The following is a 21,392-nucleotide window of genomic DNA, read 5'->3' on the forward strand; positions in this document are numbered from 1 at the left end:
CAGCTGGTGCTTAAAGCTAGTGAGGGAGATGAGTGTTTCCAGATTCAGAGATTTTTGTAGTTCGTTATGTTACAGCCCTATTCGAAAATGGAAAAAAAAATTCCCCCCCTTCATCAATCTACACACAATACCCCATAATGTCAAAGCAAAAACAGTTTTAGACATTTCTGCAAATGTATAAATAAAAAAACTGAAATATCACATTTACATAAGTATTCAGACCCTTTACTATGGACAATTCCTTTGACCTCATGGATGGGTTTTTGCTCCGACATGGAGTGTCAACTGTTCGAACCTTATTTAGACAGGTGTGTGTCGTTCCAAATCATGTCCAATCAATTGAATTTACCTCAGGTGGGCTCCAATCAAGTTATAGAGACATCTCAAGGATGACAAATAGAAACAAGATGCACAATTTTGCGTCTCATGGCAAAGGGTCAGAATACTTATATAAATAAGGTATTTCTGTTATTTATTTGTAATAAATTTGCAAAAATGTCAAAAAAACTGTTTCGGTTTGTGATTATGGGGTATTGTGTGTAGATTTTATGAGTACATTTTTTTATTTTTTTTAAATCAATGTTATAATAAGGCTGTAACGTAACAAAATGTTGAAAAAGTCAAGTGGTCTGAATACTTTTCTGAAGGCACTGTATACAGTAAGTACACCATAATTACCTAGTATCCGCACATATCGACTGGTACTGGTACCCTGTGTATATAGCCAAGTTATCGTTACTCATTGTGTATTCATTATTACTTTTCTATTATTTCTCTCTGCATTGTTGGGAAAAGCAAACAGAGGCCTAACATGACGTTACCTGCCTGGTCTGTGGCAAAGACTGTGAATCATAACAATAAAGAAAACTCTTAAAATAAAATGTGTTGAGTGAGGGTAGAACAAAAATACCTTTCAGGTTTCTATTTGTGAAAGACTGAACCCTTGAACCTGCCTGTGATTTATATATCTGTATAAAGAGCCAGTCAGAAGACAGTAAGATCCTGCCTTCGCTTCTCAAAAGAACCGTTAACTGTCTGCATCAGACTATAATAGCACCAGAATTTGGTTTTGTTGTAAAAAAAAAATATTATAAATCTATCAAGATTCGTATTTCCTTTGTATCCCACATTTGTTATGATGTCTGTCAGATAATTACCAAGAGAAAGCAAAATGATGACCGAGTTGAAGTATGAATTACTTTCAGGAAATTGTTAAACGAAACAAAAAAAAACATTTTATTCCTGCAAGCATGATAGTTGAGCAGAGTTACTAATAGAACATGCATTTCCTTATTACCTTCGTGCGAAGGAGAAGTGGGCTGAGGCACTAGGAGAGAAGTTTCTGGGGCTGTCTTGAGGACTCGTTCCTGTTGTTCAGAGGAAAAGCAGACAAATAAGGGAAGATTAGAAGTAAACAATTCAAATTAAAAAACATTCATAAACCTGAAATAAAAGCAATGAATGAAGTTAATAATAATAATAAGCCTAGAGCATAGAATCAAACCTATTCCAAATTGGGAGTTGGTCTAAGCACTGTCACATTGATTCATTGATATGAAAAACCATAGAAAGTCTAATAAACCAGCATAGATAAATTCAATTTTTTCATCAATTTACTCTTAGCTATTTATTGTACCTTAAACCGCATTTTAGATTTGATTGTGTTTCCTTGTCTCTTATCTGATGGAGCGTAATCTAGGAAGACTGAAAGCATCTCAAATGGGACTGCTCTGCTTGAATCAGTAACTACATAATATTAACAATCTACATCGGCTTCGATTCATCGGGAGACACACAAGAAATGTCACACACAAATTTTTAATTCTTTAAAATTGCAATATAACGTTTACGTGCAATTGTCCCAAGCAATGAATAATTCAATTTTTAGCAGCGTACAGTACTTTCAGCTCAAGGAGCTAGGGGAAGAATGGACTTCTGATTTGCTTTGCAAATGTGCTAGTTGTAAGGCACTACAAATGCATGACAGGTACTGTACTCTAGAAATACATGAAAGGTACACTACCTGCCTAGCACTAGCATGCTGATTAAAACTAATTATTAAAACTGTATGGATTGAATGTGGAATAAAGACCTGTGGGTAAGAGTTGTCTATAGGCTAATACCGTATTCTAAATAGCTATGTAAATGAAATGGCACAAACAAAGACAGTCTGGGTGAAGACATCTGGCTATAAAATACACATTTTCTGCCATCCATAAGGTGATGGTTATAGCCCTTAGCTAACAGACGCGAATATTCGGGGTCTTGGGGTTTTATTGCAGACCTTAATGTCCCATAGTGGAGCCTGAAGCGTACTCTACCAGGGCGGCCCTTCAAATTATTCCTCTATCCCTCTATCTCTCCAACCCACCATCCATATGGGCAGCGTGCACTTATTACCCACAGCCCTACAGTTTTGTGGCTACTGCCTCAGGCTACTCAACATCAAACAGCGGGTCTTACCCCAACGACAGCAATTAGGCTTTGTGTTCACTCACCGATAAGGTTAAGAACCAACCATCGGTTCAACGTTAATTAGACATAATGAACTCTGTAGCCGAAGGGGGGACAGTTAATAAACAGTTAATTAACTAAGGTGTCCAACCCCTGTGACGAGTCTGACGATAGCGAACAGGCTTTGGGTAACAATGGTGGTACTGGGGAACAGAGCGAGGCTAGTTAGATGGTGATGAATGTCACCTGTTTAATTGTGGTGTAATTTAATCACAGCTGATGAGCGTTAATAAATAATCACCAGAATGGGACAGAATACACCTGAGGAAAAGGAACACTTAACCCAATCCAGATGGAGGTCAAGTCCATTATTTGAGATTAATCCTGTATAATCAAATTCTATCAGCCATGTAGACACAGGATAATATAGATGAATTTTATGTGTTTCGAGAAAAGGTACCGGGATTGCTTATTTAAACAGTAGCAGTCGTAATAGATTATGCGGAGCAGACTTAATCTAAACCAAATACTGTTTATGATTCATACGTAAAATGAGTTCACTAACGATCCAGAATTCTTAATAGCTAAACTCAGCAAAAAAAAGAAACGTCCCTTTTTCAGGGCCCTGTCTTTCAAAGATAATTAGCAAAAATCCAAATAACTTCACAGATCTTCATTGTAAAGTGTTTAAACACGGTTTCGCATGCTTGTTCAATGAACCATAAACAATTAATGAACATACACCTGACACTAACAGCTTACTGACGGTAGGCAATTAAGGTCACAGTTATGAAAACCTAGGACACTTAATAGGCCTTTCTACTGACTCTGAAAAACACAAAAAGAAAGATGCCCAGGGTCCCTGCTCATCTGGGTGAACATGCCTTAGGCATGCTGCTAGGAGGCATGAGGACTGCAGATGTAGCCAGGGCAATAAATTGCAATGTCCGTACTGTGAGACGCCTAAGACAGCGCTACAGGGAGACAGGATGGACAGCTGATCATCCTCGCAGTGGTAGACCACGAGTAACATCACCTGCACAGGATCGGTACATTCGAACATCACACCTGCGGGACAGGTACAGGAGGGCAACAACAACTGCCCGAGTGGCACCAGGAATATACAATCCTTTCATCAGTGCTCAGACTGTCCGCAATAGGCTGAGAGAGGCTGTACTGAGGGCTTGTAGGCCTGTTGTAAGGCAGACATCACTGGCAACAACGTTGCCTATGGGCACAAACCAAACGTTGCTGGACCAGACAGGATTGGTAAAAAGTGCTCTTCACTGACGAGTTGCGGTTTTGTCTCAGCAGGGGTGATGGTCGGATTCACATTTATCGTTGAAGGAATGAGCATTACACCGAGGCCTGTACTCTGAAGCGGGATCGATTTGGAGGTGGAGGGTCCGTCATTGTCTGGGGCGGTGTGTCACAGCAACATCGGACTGGGCTTGTTGTCATTGCAGGCAATCTCAACCCTGTGCGTTACAGGGAAGACATCCTCCTCCCTCATGTGGTACCCTTCCTGCTGGCTCATCCTGACATGACCTTCCAGCTGGCTCTTCCTGACATGACCTTCCAGCATGACAATGCCAACAGCCATACTGCTCGTGATTTCCTGCAAGATAGGAATGTCAGTGTTCTGCAATGGCTAGCGAAGAGCCCGGATCTCAATTCCATTTAGCACGTCTGGGATAGAGGTCGACCGATTAATTGGAATGGCCGATTTCAAGTTTTCATAACAATCGGAAATCGGTATTTTTGGGGCGCCGATTTTGCCGATACCTTTATTTAACTAGGCTAGTCAGTTAAGAACACATTCCTATTTTCATTGACGGCCTAGGAAGGGTGTGTTAACTGCCTTGTTCAGGGGCAGAACGACAGATTTTCACCTTGTCAGCTCGGGGGATCCAATCTTGCAACCTTACAGTTAACTAGTCCAAAGCTCTAACCACCTGTCTCTCATTGCACTCCATGAGGAGCCTGCCTGTTACGCAAATGCAGTAGAAGCCAAGGTAAGTTGCTAGCTAGCATTAAACGTATCTTATAAAAAACAATCAATCAATCATAATCACTAGTTATAACTACACATGGTTGATGATTTTACTCGTTTATCTAGCGTGTCCTGCGTTGCATATAATCGATGCAACGCTGGGGGATGATTTAACAAAAGCACATTTGCGAAAAAGTCGTTGGACAACTGTACACAACCATAAACATCAATGCCTTTCTTAAAATCAATACACAGAAGCATATATTTTTTAAACCTGCGGCAGGGTAGCCTAGTGGTTAGAGCGTTGGACTAGTAACCGGAAGGTTGTGAGTTCAAACCCCCGAGCTGACAAGGTACAAATCTGTCGTTCTGCCCCTGAACAGGCAGTTAACCCACTGTTCCCAGGCCGTCATTGAAAATAAGAATTTGTTCTTAACTGACTTGCCTGGTTAAATAAAGGTAAAATAAAAAAAAATTAAAAAAAAATATTTAGCTAAAATAAATCCAGGTTAGCAGGCCATATTAACCAGGTGAAATTGTGTCATTTCTCTTGCGTTCATTGCACACAGAGTCAGGGTATATGCATCAGTTTGGGCAGCCTGGCTCATTGCGAACTAATTTGCCAGAATTTTATGTAATTATGACATAATATTGAAGGTTGTGCAATGTAACAAGAATATTTAGACTTAGGGATGCCACCCGTTAGATAAAATACCGAACGGTTCCGTATTTCACTGAAATATCAAACGTTTTGTTTTCGAAATGATAGTTTCAGGATTCGACCATAGTAATGACTCAAGGCTCGTATTTCTGTGTGTTATTATGTTATAATTAAGTCTATGATTTGATAGAGCAGTCTGACTGAGCGATGGTAGGCAGCAGCAGGCCCGTAAGCATTCATTCAAACAGCACTTTCGTGCGTTTTGCCAGCAGCTCTTCGCAAGCACAGCACAGCTGGGTGTGCGCTAAGAGCGTTTCAAACATCACTCGCTCTAAGACTTGGAGTAGTTATTCCCCTTAGTCTGCAAGTATTTGTGGAGCGATGGGTAACGCTGCTTCGAGTGTGGCTGTTGTCGATGTGTTCCTGGTTCGAGCCCAGGTAGGGGCGAGGAGAGGGACGGAAGCTATACTGTTACTCTGGCAATACTATAGTGCCTATAAGAACATCCAATAGTCAAAGGTATATGAAATACAAATGGTATAGAGATAAGTAGTCCTATAATTCCTATAATAACAACAACCTAAAACTTTTTACCTTGGAATATTGAAGACTCATGTTAAAAGGAACCACCATGTTCTGAGCAAGGAACTCAAACGTTAGCTTTTTTACATGGCACATATTGCACTTTTACTTCTCCAACACACTGTTTTTGCATTATTTAAACCAAATTGAACATGTTTCATTATTTATTTGAGGCTAAATTGATTTTTATTGATGGATTATATTAAGTTAAAATAACTGTTCATTCAGTATTGTTGTAATTGTCATTATTACAAATATATATATATTTTTTTAAAATTATTATTATTATTTTTTTAATTGGCCGATTAATCGGTATTGGCTTTTTTGGTCCTCCAATAATCGGTATTGGAGTTGAAAAATCATAATCGGTCGACCACTAGTCTGGGACCTGTTGGATCGGAGGATGAGGGCTAGGACCATTCCCTCCAGAAATGTACGGGAACTTGCAAGTGCCTTGGTGGAAAAGTGCGGTAACATATCACAGCAAGAACTGGCAAATCTGGTGCAGTCCATGAGGAGAAGATGCACTGCAGTACTTAATAGAGCTGGTGGCCACACCAGATACTGACTGTTACTTTTGATTTTGACCCCCCCCCCACCCTTAGTTCAGGGACACATTCAATTTATGTTAGTCACATGTCTGTGGAACCTGTTCAGTTTATGTCTCAGTTGTGAATCTTGTTATGCTCAAACAAATATTTACACATGTTAAGTTTGCTGAAAATAAACGCAGTTGACAATGAGAGGACGTTTCTTTCTTTGCTGAGTTTATTTTACTGAAGAAAAGAGCCGTGAACGATATGTCAAAGTAAAATGGGTACTGTAGGCACACACTCCGGCTTTGCCATCACCTAAATGCCAAAACGTTTACAACCACTGCAACTAACATGATAACTGGAAATAACGATCTTACCAAATGTACAGTACATGTACCTGCAATACGTCTGTGCCAGCCAGTGAAATTCTCCCATAGTTCAGCCCTGTCATTACCGTCACTACGTCTCACATAGTTCATCTTAAGGAATGAGCTCTCTAGCAAGGCAAGAATGTCTGACTACGCAAACAGCGGGCCGTTATCAGTGTTTGGCCTGTCAGGAAATAAAACACCCAGGCTGGAATAGATTAAATCCACCCTCTCCTCCCTGTGCATTTCCTTCGTGAGGCCTGCCACTTCTTGATCCATTACAATCACAATCCCTGCTGGTTCCAATGCCAGCGCTCCGATAGCACAGAGCACTCACCCTTTTTAACCATTGGCATCAGAGACTTGTCTTCGGCTGTACCACGAAAAGCCTATTGTTTACTCAAGCCTGCTTTTGCCTTTTGTCTTATGTGCAACCCAACTATAATGTGCTGATTTATTATTTTTCACTACACTGTCAATGTTTTTAAGTATGATTCTGAAATAATGCAGTTAGACTGCCTTCAGTTTACAGTTTGGACCAAAGTAGCCTAGACTCACTTGTGTCTGGACACCAGGCTACAACCAAAACTTTACTAAAATAGTTGTACCATCAGAGAGATGTGCTGTATTTCGCATGGTCTTACATTATTTTCAGATCCCATCCTCCTTTGAAATCAGTTTCAATGAAAGCATTTGCCATTATAATAAAAAAGAATTGGAAAAGATTTCTTGCAGAAACAGCTAGTTTGTCACTTTTGTTGTAGAAGACAGGTTGCTAACATTTCAGACAGTGTGTTGTGGTAAAGGTCTACAGAGAGAGCGAGACAGAGGAGGATCTTGCGGGTGGCTAATGAATCAGAAACAGATTGCACTCCTGAAGAGTGCCGTTTCCAGACTGCTTCTGCATTTACCCACAGACAATGGCCTTCATTCAGGGGTAGAACACTCTGGCCAACCAAAGCCTCTTTGCGAGCACAACATTCATTGTGTATTTTACTCAATCGGACACATCACACACACCCATCAATACAGATGCTTGTACTGTACAGTACAACAATTATTCACACACAGACAAGCCTTACCTGTATGCGATGAGAGGGGGGAGTGAGGTCGCGGAAGCGCAGAAGACTGACCACTTCCTATCAGGCTTTTTCTGTTGCTCGTCCTGCAGCTATGAAAACACAGACAGTAAGAGGTTAGGCAGCTAAACTGGTGAGAAAGAGTCAACAAAGCCTCATTGTCAGCCAGTGAGTCAGTCAGAGTGTTTTATTGTCTAAGTAAACATGCCAGATGTAATCGTAGCTACTTAAGATGCACTTGACATTTCACTGCACCAATACATCACTCACATCCACAAAAATGACTTCCAGTACACACTGTAAAAGAAAAACATTAAAGACATGGAAACTCTTCAACACTTTTTCCCTCGTTCTTAGATTGATATAGGTTAGCACTTGGAGTATGATGAAGTTGCCCTAGATGCCATTTTCCCCCTAAGAGAAGGCTAGGGCTGGAGCAGAATAAGGTGAACCTACATCTGTGGGGAACTTCTACCTAGAGCTTTGCAAGTCCACATAACCCAATTCTAGAGGCCCAGATCTCTCCTATAGGTCAATGTGACCCACCAAATATTCCCCTATAGGCCAATCTGCCACAGAAGGTACCACCAAATAATCTCCTATAGGCCAATGTGACCCACCATGGCTGCGTTAACGCACGCAGCCCAATTCTGATATTTTTCCACTAATTGTTATTTTGACCAATCACATCAGATCTTTTTCAATGCTGATCAAAAGACCAATTAGTGAAAAAAATGATCATAATTGGGCTGCCTGTCTAAACTCAGCCCATGTCTCTCCTATAAGCCAATGTGACCAACCAGATATCTCCTATAGGCCAATGTGACCAACCAGATATCTCCTATAGGCCAATCCTGTCCTAGCAGGCCCCAACCAGCAGGATCCATTAAACATTATAACCCCCCGAGCACTATATGACCAGGCAGTCTCAGCAACATGAGTAGCAGATTCATAATGAAAAAAGTCCTCATTAGTGCCTCTGGTTAGTCGAAGATGGGCCTTGTCTGTGGATTATTAAACACTGCAGACCTGATTCTACACCCAGAGGAAGCTAAAAATACTGCACAGCTGGTAGTGAGAAAATTCAGTTAACAGTGACTTTCATGTAGAAAGAGGTAAGTGATGATTCTATTGGGGAAGGTCAATTTGCATATTCATTGAACACACAAAATATAGGGCTAGTCAGGGCTGGCACAATTACCGTATACCTGTGTAACTGACGGTTATGGATGAAGACAGTCATGAAAATAAAATAACCGTCATAACCATAAAAACTCTAACGATCAGCTGACTGAAGCCCCATTTCCATTCACCAATATGTGACTGCAGCTGGCTTCGCTATCGTTGCTAGCTAGCAAGATGTTGAAGAATTACACATACACAACGCATGTCTCAATTGTCTCAAGGCTTAAAAATCCTTCTTTAGCCCATCTCCTCCCCTTCATCTACACTGACTGAAGTGGATTTAACAAGTGACATCAATAAAAAATCAAGCATAGCTTTCACCTCAATTACCTCGACACCGGTGCCCCTGCACATGGACTCTGAACCGGTACCGCTTGAATATAGCCCCGCTACTGTTATTTACTGCTGCTCCTTAATTATTTGATTTTCTTATCTCTTTCTTTTATTTTAAAGGTATTTTCTTAAAACTGCATTGTTGGTTAAGGACTTGTAAGTAAGCATTTCACTGTATTTCACCTGATGTATTTGGTGCAAGTGACAAATACAATTTGATTCATCTGGTCAGTCGATGTCATGGAAAGAGCAGGTGTTCTTAATGTTTTGTATACTCAGTGTATTTTCACTACAGACATCAATACCCACATCGCGCTGCAGTATATAGCTTTCCCAGATGACATAGAATGAGAAAACACCCCATTCCTTAAAACATGGGACAATTCACTGCAAGGTCAGACCTCAATGACATTGCGCAACCTCCAGCTCAGCAGAGAGCCATGTCGTTTCACAGAGAATTAAGCTGACATTGAAGCACATTTCATACAGTGTGAATATAACTAGACATCTTGTCCATTTCAGTGTTTTAGGATAGGAGCTGAGGCTTTGATAGAGAGCGAGTGAGAGTACGGCGCAGTAGTGTGCCGCATCATGGCTAGAGGACAGTGCCATTCCACAGACGAGCATATACAGGAGTATAATCAGTGTGTCACACACACGCACACTGGCTGTCTGTCAGGTCTGTGGCGAGGCAGCTGCTACAGTTGACATTGCACCAAGGGGTGCTCCGATCTTAATGCTCTCTCAGTGAGGAGTCACTGCCATGTGAGAGGATTGCATTAGGTGTGCTTCAGGCATTCACCCCTTCTCCTCTGAACACTAGCCATTTTTCTGTTGTAGGATTTTCAACATAATGGCTCAATTCCAAATCTACCCTTGGCACTTCACAAAGATCTGAAAGGCTTTGTAGAATCAATAAATCTCAATCTTGCACTCCGATAGACTAGGTGAGGGAATAACTACATTGTTTAAATTCAGCCATATTTCCACATACTTCAATATGGCTACCATTGTTCCTGTACCTAAGTAGGCAAAGATAACTGAACTAAATGACTACCGCCTCATAGCACTTCTGTCATCATGATCTGCTTTGAGAGGCTAAGCAAGGATCATATCACCGTCACCTTACCGGCCACCCTAGACCCATTTATTTTTATTTTCTTTTTATAAATTCTACCCACTTATCTCCCAAATTTCGTGGTATCCAACTGTTAGTAATTACTATCTTGTCTCATCGCTACAACTCCCGTATAGGCTCGGGACAGACGAAGGTCGAAAGCCATGCGTCCTCTGAAAAACAACCCAACCAAGCCGCACTGCTTCTTAACACAGCGCGCATCCAACGAGGAAGCCAGCCGCACCAATTTGCCGGAGGGAACACCGTGCACCTGGCAACCTTGGTTAGCGTGCACTGCGCCCAGCCCGCCACAGGTGTCGCTGGTGCGCGATGAGATAAGGATATGGCCAAACCCTCCCTAACCCGGACGACGCTAGGCCAATTGTGAGTTGCCCCACGGACCTCCCTGTCACGGCCGACAGAGCCTGGGCACGAACCCAGACTAGCGCTAGCGCTGCGATGCAGTGCCCTAGACCACTGCGCCACCCGGGAGGCCCTACACCCTAGACCCATTTCAGTTTGCACACCGACCATACAGGTCCGGAGATGACGCAATCGCCATTACATGTCCCTATCCCATCTGGACAAAAAGAATACCTATGAAAGAATGATTTTCATTGAATCATGACAGCCTAGGACATCCACATCTGGCTTCTTCACCTGCGGGATCGTCTGAGACCAACCACCTAATGAAACTGAGGAGTATTTATGTCTGTAATAAAACCCTTTTGTGGGGAAAAACTCATTCTGCATTGGGTGGGCCAGTCTCCCAAGTGGGTGGGCCTATGCCCTCCTAGGCCCACCCATGGCTGTGTCCCTGCCCAGTCATGTGAAGTCCATAGAATAAGGCCTAATTAATTAATTTCAATTGACTGATTTCCTTATATGAACTGTAACTCAGTAAAATCTTTGACATTTTGGCCAGTTGCGTTCATATTTTTGTTCAGTATACATCTCAAAAGCTGTTACAGAGGTGCCAATGTGAGTAAGTCAACTATAGCTTGTTTGAATTTGTGAATATCCTAGCTCCTTGAACATGAAGGAACCATTGCATCTCCTTCCATGTTATCATAGGGACGCTTTTGGTGGAATTTGCATTTAAGTGAATCAATAGCCACGTTATAAATCAGCAGAATCCTACATTTATTTGTGGGCTTAGAGAACTCACTAAACTCACTTCCAATACATAATCCACAGGAGTATGCTGTTTGTTTGGCTTGGACACAGGCCCCCAAAATACCACATGCTTTTTGTCTGATTATACCAAATGACAATAGGATTTCAGAGACACGGCAAAATAATGGGATTGCTTTCACAGAGCCAACAGTGTGACATGGTCATAGAGGATAGAGAGAACGTTTTCTAACGAACAAGCCAATTTATCTTTAAGTGTTTGTTCATGTGCAATGGAGGCTGGCTGATGAATAACAATAATGATAGGGTTCCGTCTTATACAGCTGTCTTCAACTGTGGAATGAATAGGAATTACGAAAAAAGCGCTGCCTCACAAGATATGACTTGAGGTGGTCAAACAGTTGTCATTAAGTCAGCATCGTTTAGATTAGACATTATAAGAGGGTCATACATGCTTATGACAAGTCTTACAAGCCATGATAATAATAATAACCACATTATCCTTGTTCAGACTTACCAAGTGGTAGAGCATTAATAACTCTATGGAAGGGTTTGAGAGAGAAGATCAAAATATGACGTCACATATTAGGTCTACGGATAAAACAGTGAAATTAGTTGGCATTACCCTTATGTCAAACTCATGAAGGGATTTTCACCTATGGAAACTCCTTGTCAGTCATGTGGCCCGGTCCATTTCACAATGGGCCGGGCCATTGTGAAATGTCAATCAGGAGAGCCTAGACCAAAACCAAAGAATCATCAGAAGAAAACTAAACCCAAGGCCTATCTTGGCTCTTTCTTGGTGGGGACAGAGAACTGCTGTCATCAGGGTCGTATTTATTAAGGATCAGCGTAGCGTTTTTCAACATTTTTTCAACGTTTTTCAACAGAAAACAAAAACAAGCGTTTCTTATTGGACAAATTCAAGTAAGTCCTCCCTATTTCGGGTACGTTCTTCCATTTGGTGCCATATGAATAAGACCCAGGATGTGGCTCCTAGCCATGAAACATTCATCAGGATAGCCAACTGAATAATATCCGGTTCCCATGTGATCATTCAAAGAGGATCAGGTTTAACCCAGTCTATTTACACCAAGAGAGTGCCACACTTCTGCCCAGTGGACACACCCACAACGGCCCATCTCTGCACACACACACCCCTAAAGTATTGTGATTAAACATCTGCTCAATCTATTCCCGAAGTCCCCCTCTATGTCCCCATTCTCATAGAGAAAGTTTACCCCCACAAAGCAATCAGAACAGTCTTTAACTGGAGTGGCAGTCACCGGGCCAGGCAACGGCAACATGATTCTAGCTAGCGTATTGTTTTATGTCTGTAGGATGGTGGTATGCTTTGCCACTACACAGTACAGGCTAGGCTATATTAGAGATATTGTGCACTCTTGGAGTACAAATGGACATTGACAAAGGCTTCTCTAATGTTGAAAATCAACACCCATTTTAGAATGACAGCCTTCATCAGTGTTATTTTCCTTTGACATGGTATACAGCTCAGACTGGCAGATTTGAAAGGGGGAGAGAAAAGTAAGAAACATGATTGTCTAATGATGCTTCAAACTGGGGATAAAGGAGCCCTGGGCAAAGATGATACAGAGAAAGTAGGCCAGTGCTGACTGTAAGCTGTGTGCTGCATGCTGCAGATGTATGAGATTCCTGGAACAGCTCCATGCTAGGTTTGCAAGTCTCAGTGATATGCAAAACCTGTCCGTCGTAGCCTCATTCACTGCCGTTGTTGTTCTCCATGTGAATTCGGCACTTCGTTAGCTAGCCAGCCATCGGTCTCTTCCGCAATGGAATTTAGCGGGGGTTTTTGCGTGAAAAAGGTAATGCCAGGTTTAGGAGCTGTGACAACATGTGACAAGTGTCAGAAAGCAAGGCATATGTCGCCGTCACTACTTCAAAAGGAAAGGCATTTTAACTTCTTATGGCTGGGGGCAGTATTGAGTAGCTTGGATGAATAAGGTGCCCAGAGTAAACTGCCTGCTACTCAGGCCCAGTTGCTAATATATGCATATTATTAGTATATTTGGATAGAAAACACTGACGCTTCTAAAACTGTTTGAATGATGTCTGTGAGTAAAACAGAACTCATATGGCAGGCAAAAACCTGAGGAGAAATCCAACCAGGAAGTAGGAAATCTGAGGGTTGTAGTTTTTCAACTCTTTGCCTATCAAATATACAGTGTCTATGGGGTAAAATTGCACTTCCTAAGGCTTCCACTAGATTTCAACTAGTTGGACACAAGCTTGCTGTACAACATTAAAACCTATTCAGTCTGTCTACAAACAGGCTCGCGAAGTGCTTGATAGGAAGCCCAATAGCCATCATCACTGTTACATCCTCAGAAAGCATGAGCTCCTGAGTTGGGAAAATCTTGTGCAATACACCGACGCATGTCTTGTCTTCAAGATCCTAAATGGCCTGGCTCCCCCTCCACTCAATATTTTTGTTAAACAGAAAACCCAAACATATGGCAGCAGATCCACAAGGTCTGCCATGAGGGGTGACGGTATAGTTCCCTTAAGGAAAAGCACCTTTAGTAAATCCACTTTCTCTGTGAGAGCTTCCCATGTCTGGAATACACTGCCATCAGACACACAACTGCACCACATATCACACTTTCACAAAATGCATGAAGACATGGCTAAAAGTCAATCAGATTTGTGAACATAATCCCTAGCTGTGTATTGCCGCTTTCCGATATATAATACGATATTGCGTACTGTGTACTGTGTATTGTCAGTTGTCTGTAGCTTGTGAGGTGTGGAAACACTTAGTTGCTTTTATGAATTTTGTCTTGCTGCTTGTTGTTCTATGTTGCTCTGTCTGTATGCTACGTCTTGCTTGTCCTATGTTGCGCTGCGTTTGCCCACTGCTCAATGATTGTCTATATTGTAATTGTTTTTAATAACCTGCCCAGGGACTGCGATTGAAAATTAGCCGGCTGGCTAAAACCGGCACTTTTACTGAAACGTTGATTAATGTGCACTGTCCCTGTAAAAATAAAAATAAACTCAAACAGTCTTTAGAACCTTGTTCGATGCTTCTACTGTGAAGGAGGGGGGAATGGGAGCTGAATGAGTCGGTGGTCTTGCAGAGTGGCATGAGCTGACCACGCACGTTCACATGAGTTAGCTTGAGTTCCATTGCATTTCTGAAGACAAAAGAATTCTCCGGTTGAAACATTATTGAAGATTTAGGATAAAAACATCCTAAAGATTGATTCTATACATCGTTTGACATGTTTCTACGAACTGTAATATAACTTTTGACTTTGTCTGAACTAAGTGATAGCGCATTGAGCATTTGGATTACTGGGCTAAACGCGCAAACAAAAAGGAGGTATTTGGACATAAATTATGTACTTTATCGAACAAATCAAACATTTATTGTGGAACTGGGATTCCTGGGAGTGCATTCTAATGAAGATCATCAAAGGTAAGTGAATATTTATAACGCTATTTATGACTTCTGTTGACTCCAACATGGCGGATATCTGTATGGCTTGATTTGTTGTCTGAGCGCCGTACTCAGATTATTGCATGGTGTGCTTTTTCCGTAAAGTTTTTTTGAAATCTGACACAGCGGTTGCATTAAGGAGAAGTGTATCTATAATTCTATGTATGATAGTTGTATCTTTTATCAATGTTTATTATGAGTATTTCTGTAAATTGATGTGGCTCTCTGCAAAATCACTGGATGTTTTGAAACTACTAAACATAACACGCCAATGTAAACTCAGATTTTTGTATATGAACTTTATCAAACAAAACATACATGTATTGTGTAACATGAAGTCCTATGAGTGTCATTTGATGATAAAGTAAAGTTATTAAAGAAAAGTTTTTTTGTTTTTAATCTGGCACAGCGGTTGCATTAACCTCTCTGAGCACGGAACCCGGTAGCGTGCTGAAATTCCGCAACATACGATGATCGCTACATAAATAGTCATATTAAACATTCATGAAAATACAAGTGTCTCACATGTATCGAAAGCCTAGAATCTTGCTAATCCAACTGCTTTGTTAGATTTAAAAATGGATTTACTGCGAAAGAATACAATGCAATTATCTGAGTATAGAGCCCCATAAAAAACAACAATTTCAACCAGCACATGCATAACATAATCACAAACTGCATTAAAATAGTTTACCTTTGACGATCTTCGTCTGTTTGCAATCCCAATGCTCATTGTTACACAATGAATGATCTTTTGTTTGATAAAATCCGTTTTTTATAGCCTAACACGAAACATTTTGTGAACCGCTTGTGTCGTGAATTCCGTCTCATTCCATTTTCGACGACACATTCCAGGTAAATAACCCACACAGAACGTGACTTTTCCAGTCATGTTTGGTTTCACTGCAATCAACTGGTTTGTTTGTAACACAATCAAACCTGATGGGTCATTTCGCGGGACGTATTGACTGAAAGAAACCGATTTGAAGACAACAAGTAATGACATCATTGTGCACCAATGATTTGCCCGCTGTTTCGTTGATTGACTGTATTTTAACCCAATGACCACTGATCGTCTTGAAATCTAGCTGGGTAGATAGCCAATGAGCTGAGGTAAACGGCAATAGGTCATGTTTATGTGTTGCAAGACCAACCCATGTGTAGTAAGCTCCGGCGTAGAGAGTAATTCGCTATTGAAGTTTCATACTTGAAGGAGCAACACATATTACGCACAGCGTTGTTTCGCATTTCAGCTGTTTATGTATCAATCATTATGGCGACTAAGTCAGGGAAAGCTAAATCTAAGTCTAGATATACAGATGTACACACAATTTTAGAATAAATTGATTGGGAAAGTGAGACGGAGATTGTTGTAGGACGATTCATTTAGCGATTCCCAAGTGTAGGAATATTTTTTGAACGGGAGAGGACATCGTTTTGGACTGGTAAGTTCTTCACATGCTAATGCCCTTGTTTGAAATTAATAATATAAAATACATTTTTACATTTTAGAAGCAATATATAAACAATATATAAACATGATATAAACAACAAACAGCAGGCCCACAACAATGGCCAAAGTGAAATGGAGACAGTAGATACAGCTGGTCTGTTGTAATATAATAAAGACAGTAGATCTAGCTGGTCTGTCATAATATATTCAACCTTAAGTTCCCTGTACTCTATATATATATATATATATATATGTTTATTATACCTGTTGATACAGGGCTCATATGTGAAACTATTCTAAGTGAACATTTTCTTTCACAGTGACACTGACTCCGAATGGCAGCCCCCAGGGCCAAGGTCTCCATCCACTGAACCACTGAAGCTGGTTCATCCAGCTCCTGCCACAAGTGGTGTTCATCTGCCCAAATGTATTTCTGCAGGCATGGATGTGCCTCAGGGCCAAAAGGGCACAGCATGGAGGCGTCGCTGTGTTCTTTGCAAAATTAAGTCCCCCATCACCTGCGCCATATGCTTGGTGACCCTCTGCTTTACAGCAGAAAGAGACTGCTATGGCACCTGGCATCAGCAGCACAATATTGTGTAGAGCTTTGGCAAAGTGGGCGGGGTTATATCCTGCCTGTTTGGCCCTGTCCGTGGGTCTCATCGGATGGGGTCACAGTGTCTCCTGACCCCTCCTGTCTCAGCCTCCAGTATTTATGCTGCAGTAGTTTGTGTCGGGGGGCTAGGGTCAGTTTGTTATATCTGGAGTACTTCTCCTGTCTTATCCGGTGTCCTGTGTGAATTTAAGTATGCTCTCTCTAATTCTCTCTTTCTCTCTCTCTGAGGACCTGAGCCCTAGGACCATGCAACTACCTGGCATGCTATATAAATATTAACTTTATAGAACAGAACATACATGTATTGTGTAACATGAAGTCCTATGAGTGTCATTTGATGAAGATCAAAGGTTAGTGATCAATTTTATCTCTATTTCTGCTTTTTGTGACTCCTCTCTTTGGCTGGAAAATGGCTGTGTGTGTTTTTGTGACAAGGCTCTGACCTAACATGTTGTGCTTTCGCTGTAAAGCCTTTTTGAAATTGGACACTGGTGGGATTAACAACAAGTTTATCTTTAAAACGGTGTAAAAAACTTCTATGTTTGAGGAATTTTAATTATGAGATTTCTGTTGTTTTGAATTTGGAGCCGTGCACTTTCACTGGCTGTTGTCATATCGATCCCGTTAGCGGGATTCAAGCCATAAGAAGTTTTAATGTATTTATCACAATATGTGTCTTGGCAGAAATGCCTTCTGGAACATGTGATCTTTCTTATGCCTTAATAACAAACTTGTATTCCATTTGTAAATACGAAAACGGTTAAATTACGAGCCAAGTTGGTTTAGCCAGGGGAAAAAGACAGGAACCTTCCCGCTAGCCATGATTGGCTGAGTTAATGGATGTGAGATGAGTTTGGATTGGTCTGCTATCTAGCATGATTCTGTATATAACGTGAACTGCTCAGTATGTGTTGATATTCCTTTCTACCACAGAGTTTTTGAAAGACATAACATTAGCCATTGAGAACTACAACAGTTTTGCTACTTTTCTCAACAACATTGATGCCCTGAATTTAGCAGGCGCTATCGACAGCTCATTTGGAAAAAGTTGTGATGGGCTACTTTCTGCACATGCCACGGTCAGTGTGACTTGACACAACGCTGGCCAAACACAATGTAGCTACAAACAAAACAGAGTTAAATGGTTCCAGTCTGCCATAAAGCTTTCATCCATGTATACAGGTATGTCTTGCTACATTTTTCATCTATAAGTTTTACATTTTGTCAGAAAGTAATTTTCATTGCAAGTTAAAGCATACTGTTAGCTAGCGAACGTTAGCTTGCTGGCTCGCTAGCGAACGTTACGTATATGATCTGTGTAGTAATACTATTCAATTTTATTATATTTTATTATATTATATTTTATGATAGTGTGTTTACCAGAGACGGTAATGTGAAGTACAATATGACCTGTACCAATGTCAGATTAGGATATACAGTGGTTCCTCCTTTAAAAGTTGTGTCATACTGCAGCATTCTATGGCACATTATTTAATTGTCAGCCATTTTTTTACGTTAATGCAAGTTTGTGCTAGTTTGACCATCAGAGGGCAACTTTGAGAAGCATTTGATAGTCTCCCATATTGACATTCCCAGAGAATTTAAAACCTTTTTTTGTAATAACATGGTGCATTGGATTGATTTTAACCTTTTGTAACTAGGGGGCAGTATTTTCATTTTTGGATAAAAAACGTTCACGTTTTAAACGGGATATTTTGTCACGACAAGATGCTCGACTATAATATAATTGACAGCTTTGGATAGAAAACACTCTGACGTTTCCAAAACTGCAAAGATATTGTCTGTGAGTGCAACAGAACTGATGTTACAGGCGAAACCCAGATTAAAATCCAACCAGGAAGTGCCCCATATTTTGAAAGCCCTGCATGCCAATGACTCCTTATATGGCTGTGAATGCACTACGAATGAGCTTACGCTTTCTACGTATTCCCCAAGATGTCTACAGCATTGTGACGTCTTTTTACACATTTATGTTGAAGAATAGCCGTAAGGGTCACATGATGGCTCCCGCAGAAAATCTTGCGTAAAGTACACAAGTTGCCATTTTTCCAATCGCTTCTTATGGGAAACCAATTGTCCCGGGGGATATTTTATCGAATAGATACGTGAAAAACACCTTGAGGATTGATTCGAAACAATGTTTGCCATGTTTCTGTCGATATTATGGAGCTAATTTGGAAAAAGGTTCAGCGTTGTAGTGACTGTATTTTCCGGTCGATTTCTCAGCCAAACGTGAAGAACAAATGGAGCTATTTCGCCTACAAAAATAATATTTTTGGAAAAAAGGAACATTTGCTATCTAACTGGGAGTCTCCTGAGTGAAAACATCCGAAGTTCTTCAAAGGTAAATGATTTAATTTGATTGCTTTTCTTATTTTCATGAAAATGTTGCCTGCTGGTAGCAGAGCCTAGCATAGCATTATGCCATGATAAACTTACACAAATGCTTGTCTAGCGTTGGCTGTAAAGCACATTTTGAAAATCTGAGATGACAGTGTGATTAACAAAAGGCTAAGCTGTGTCTCAATATATTTCATTTGTGATTTTCATGAATAGGAACATTTTCTAGGGATATTTATGGCCGCTGCGTTATGCTAATTAGTTTCAGGCGATGATTACGCTCCCGCATGCGGGGTGGGTAGTATCAAGAAGTTAAGAAATTTGGTTTAATTAATTTGATGAATATTATGGTGTTTCTATTCCGGGAAAAACGAGAAACAAAACCCTCGGGGATGGAATGGAAAATATTTCGCAGTACAACGTGACGGTCGGGAGTAGGCTACAGCATAAGAGGATTGGAAGATTCTAAATTAATATCTAAGGGGCATAACATTTCCACACCCTAATTGTAGTGTAACCAATACTCATTTTGCCTATCATTGGCCTACAGTATATCTAAAAATATTGTTTTCAATAAGTACATTTAGAGGATTGGAGGACTCTAAATTAATATCTAAGGGGCATTTTCGTTAGGTACTGTGAGAATATCTAAGGGGCTTTTATATATTTCTAAATTAATTAATAATCGCTTTGTTTAAAAAGTAACAATATTTTGGAGATTACGTTTTCATTTAACCTAGAGTTAGCGAGAAAAGGCCATTCTTAAACATGAGTGACACATACTCACTAATTTGTAAATAAAGCTAGTTTGTTATCTAGAATTATTTATTTCTGGAGAAACCTAACTTGATTATTTAGCAGACATCACTTGCTTATATTCAGTCAACATATATTTTAAGAATATCATGGAATATAATTGAACATTTACGTTTCTCCATGCTTGTCTCAGAGCAGCGTGAAACGTTGTTGAAATAGACGTCCACAGCGGGAAGACTATATATAACGATATTTGAGATGATTTTGTTTGAAAAATAACAACAGTTAACGATTGTAATCTGAATAAAGGCCAAAATATAGCCCCGCTAATAGCCATAATGACGCTGTACAATGTGACCATGTGTTTGAAAGAGTATTTTCCAGTAAGAAACTATTTGTTTGCCTTCATTAGACAACTTTGTTCCAATATTTCTGCAATTCAGTGATAATTATTCCCATAATTATTTGTTATGGATGCATAACTAAATCAACATCTGCATTATGAAAGAGTTTTTATCATTTTAATACTGAAAGCATAAAGATGCTGATGAAGATGTACAGTCTATGCTTTTACATTTGGATAATAAAGCATTTTGAAGACATAAGCCACCTGCATTTGTTTATTAGGCTACTGTGCAGTCTGACAAGTAAACATAGCCTAAAATACATATTGTAGTAAACATGGGAAAGTGCCTAATTCCTTATCTAAGGTAGAGCAGGCCATTTCCAGACTCGGTGACCTCAAGTACCTTCAATAATGGCTGTACTAGAGAATGTGGACATGCGGGAGACTGGGGTTCAATTCCCCGATGGGGAGGAAGGAGTAGGCTGTCCTTGTAAATAAGAATTTGTTCTTAACTGATTCCATATGTGTTATTTCATAGTTGTGATGTCTTCACTATTATTCTACAATGTAGAAAATTAAGAAAAACCCTGGAATGAGTAGGTGTCCAAATATTTGATTGATACTTGCTTAATTAATTAGATTAATATTATGGTGTTTCTATTCCAAGAAAAACCTTCTGGGTTTGCATTAGGATGGAATGGAAAATATGGCACTGTACAACATGACGGTTGGCAGTACAGTACTGGGCTATTTAGCTAAAGAATCTCCATGTCTTGCGGGCAGGGCACGTGGGAGACCAGACCGGGGTTCAACTCCATGACGGGGATTAAAGAGTAGGCTGTCGTTTTAAACACACATTTCTTCTTAACTGACTTGCCTAGTTAAATAAAGGTTACACTAAGAGCATAACATTTCTGCACCCACATTTTCTAATTAT

The 21,392-nt window shown here is 40.4% G+C and overlaps 1 protein-coding gene across 4 annotated transcripts in view; it reads right to left on the reverse strand.

Moving 5' to 3' along the window:
* Positions 1–21,392, reverse strand: part of LOC110509694 (microtubule-associated serine/threonine-protein kinase 3) — a 181,867-nt gene that overhangs the window by 29,093 nt on the left and 131,382 nt on the right. For all 4 annotated transcript variants that reach the window (XM_021590734.2, XM_021590733.2, XM_021590736.2 and 1 more), the window contains 2 exons: positions 7,677–7,765; positions 1,298–1,367 (listed from right to left, as the gene is read on the reverse strand). In XM_021590734.2, the coding sequence (XP_021446409.2) occupies positions 1,298–1,367; positions 7,677–7,765 (159 nt within the window). The remainder of the gene's footprint in view (positions 1–1,297; positions 1,368–7,676; positions 7,766–21,392) is intronic.

This window comes from Oncorhynchus mykiss, chromosome Y (genome assembly GCF_013265735.2).
Source record: "Oncorhynchus mykiss isolate Arlee chromosome Y, USDA_OmykA_1.1, whole genome shotgun sequence".
Lineage (NCBI taxonomy): Eukaryota > Metazoa > Chordata > Actinopteri > Salmoniformes > Salmonidae > Oncorhynchus > Oncorhynchus mykiss.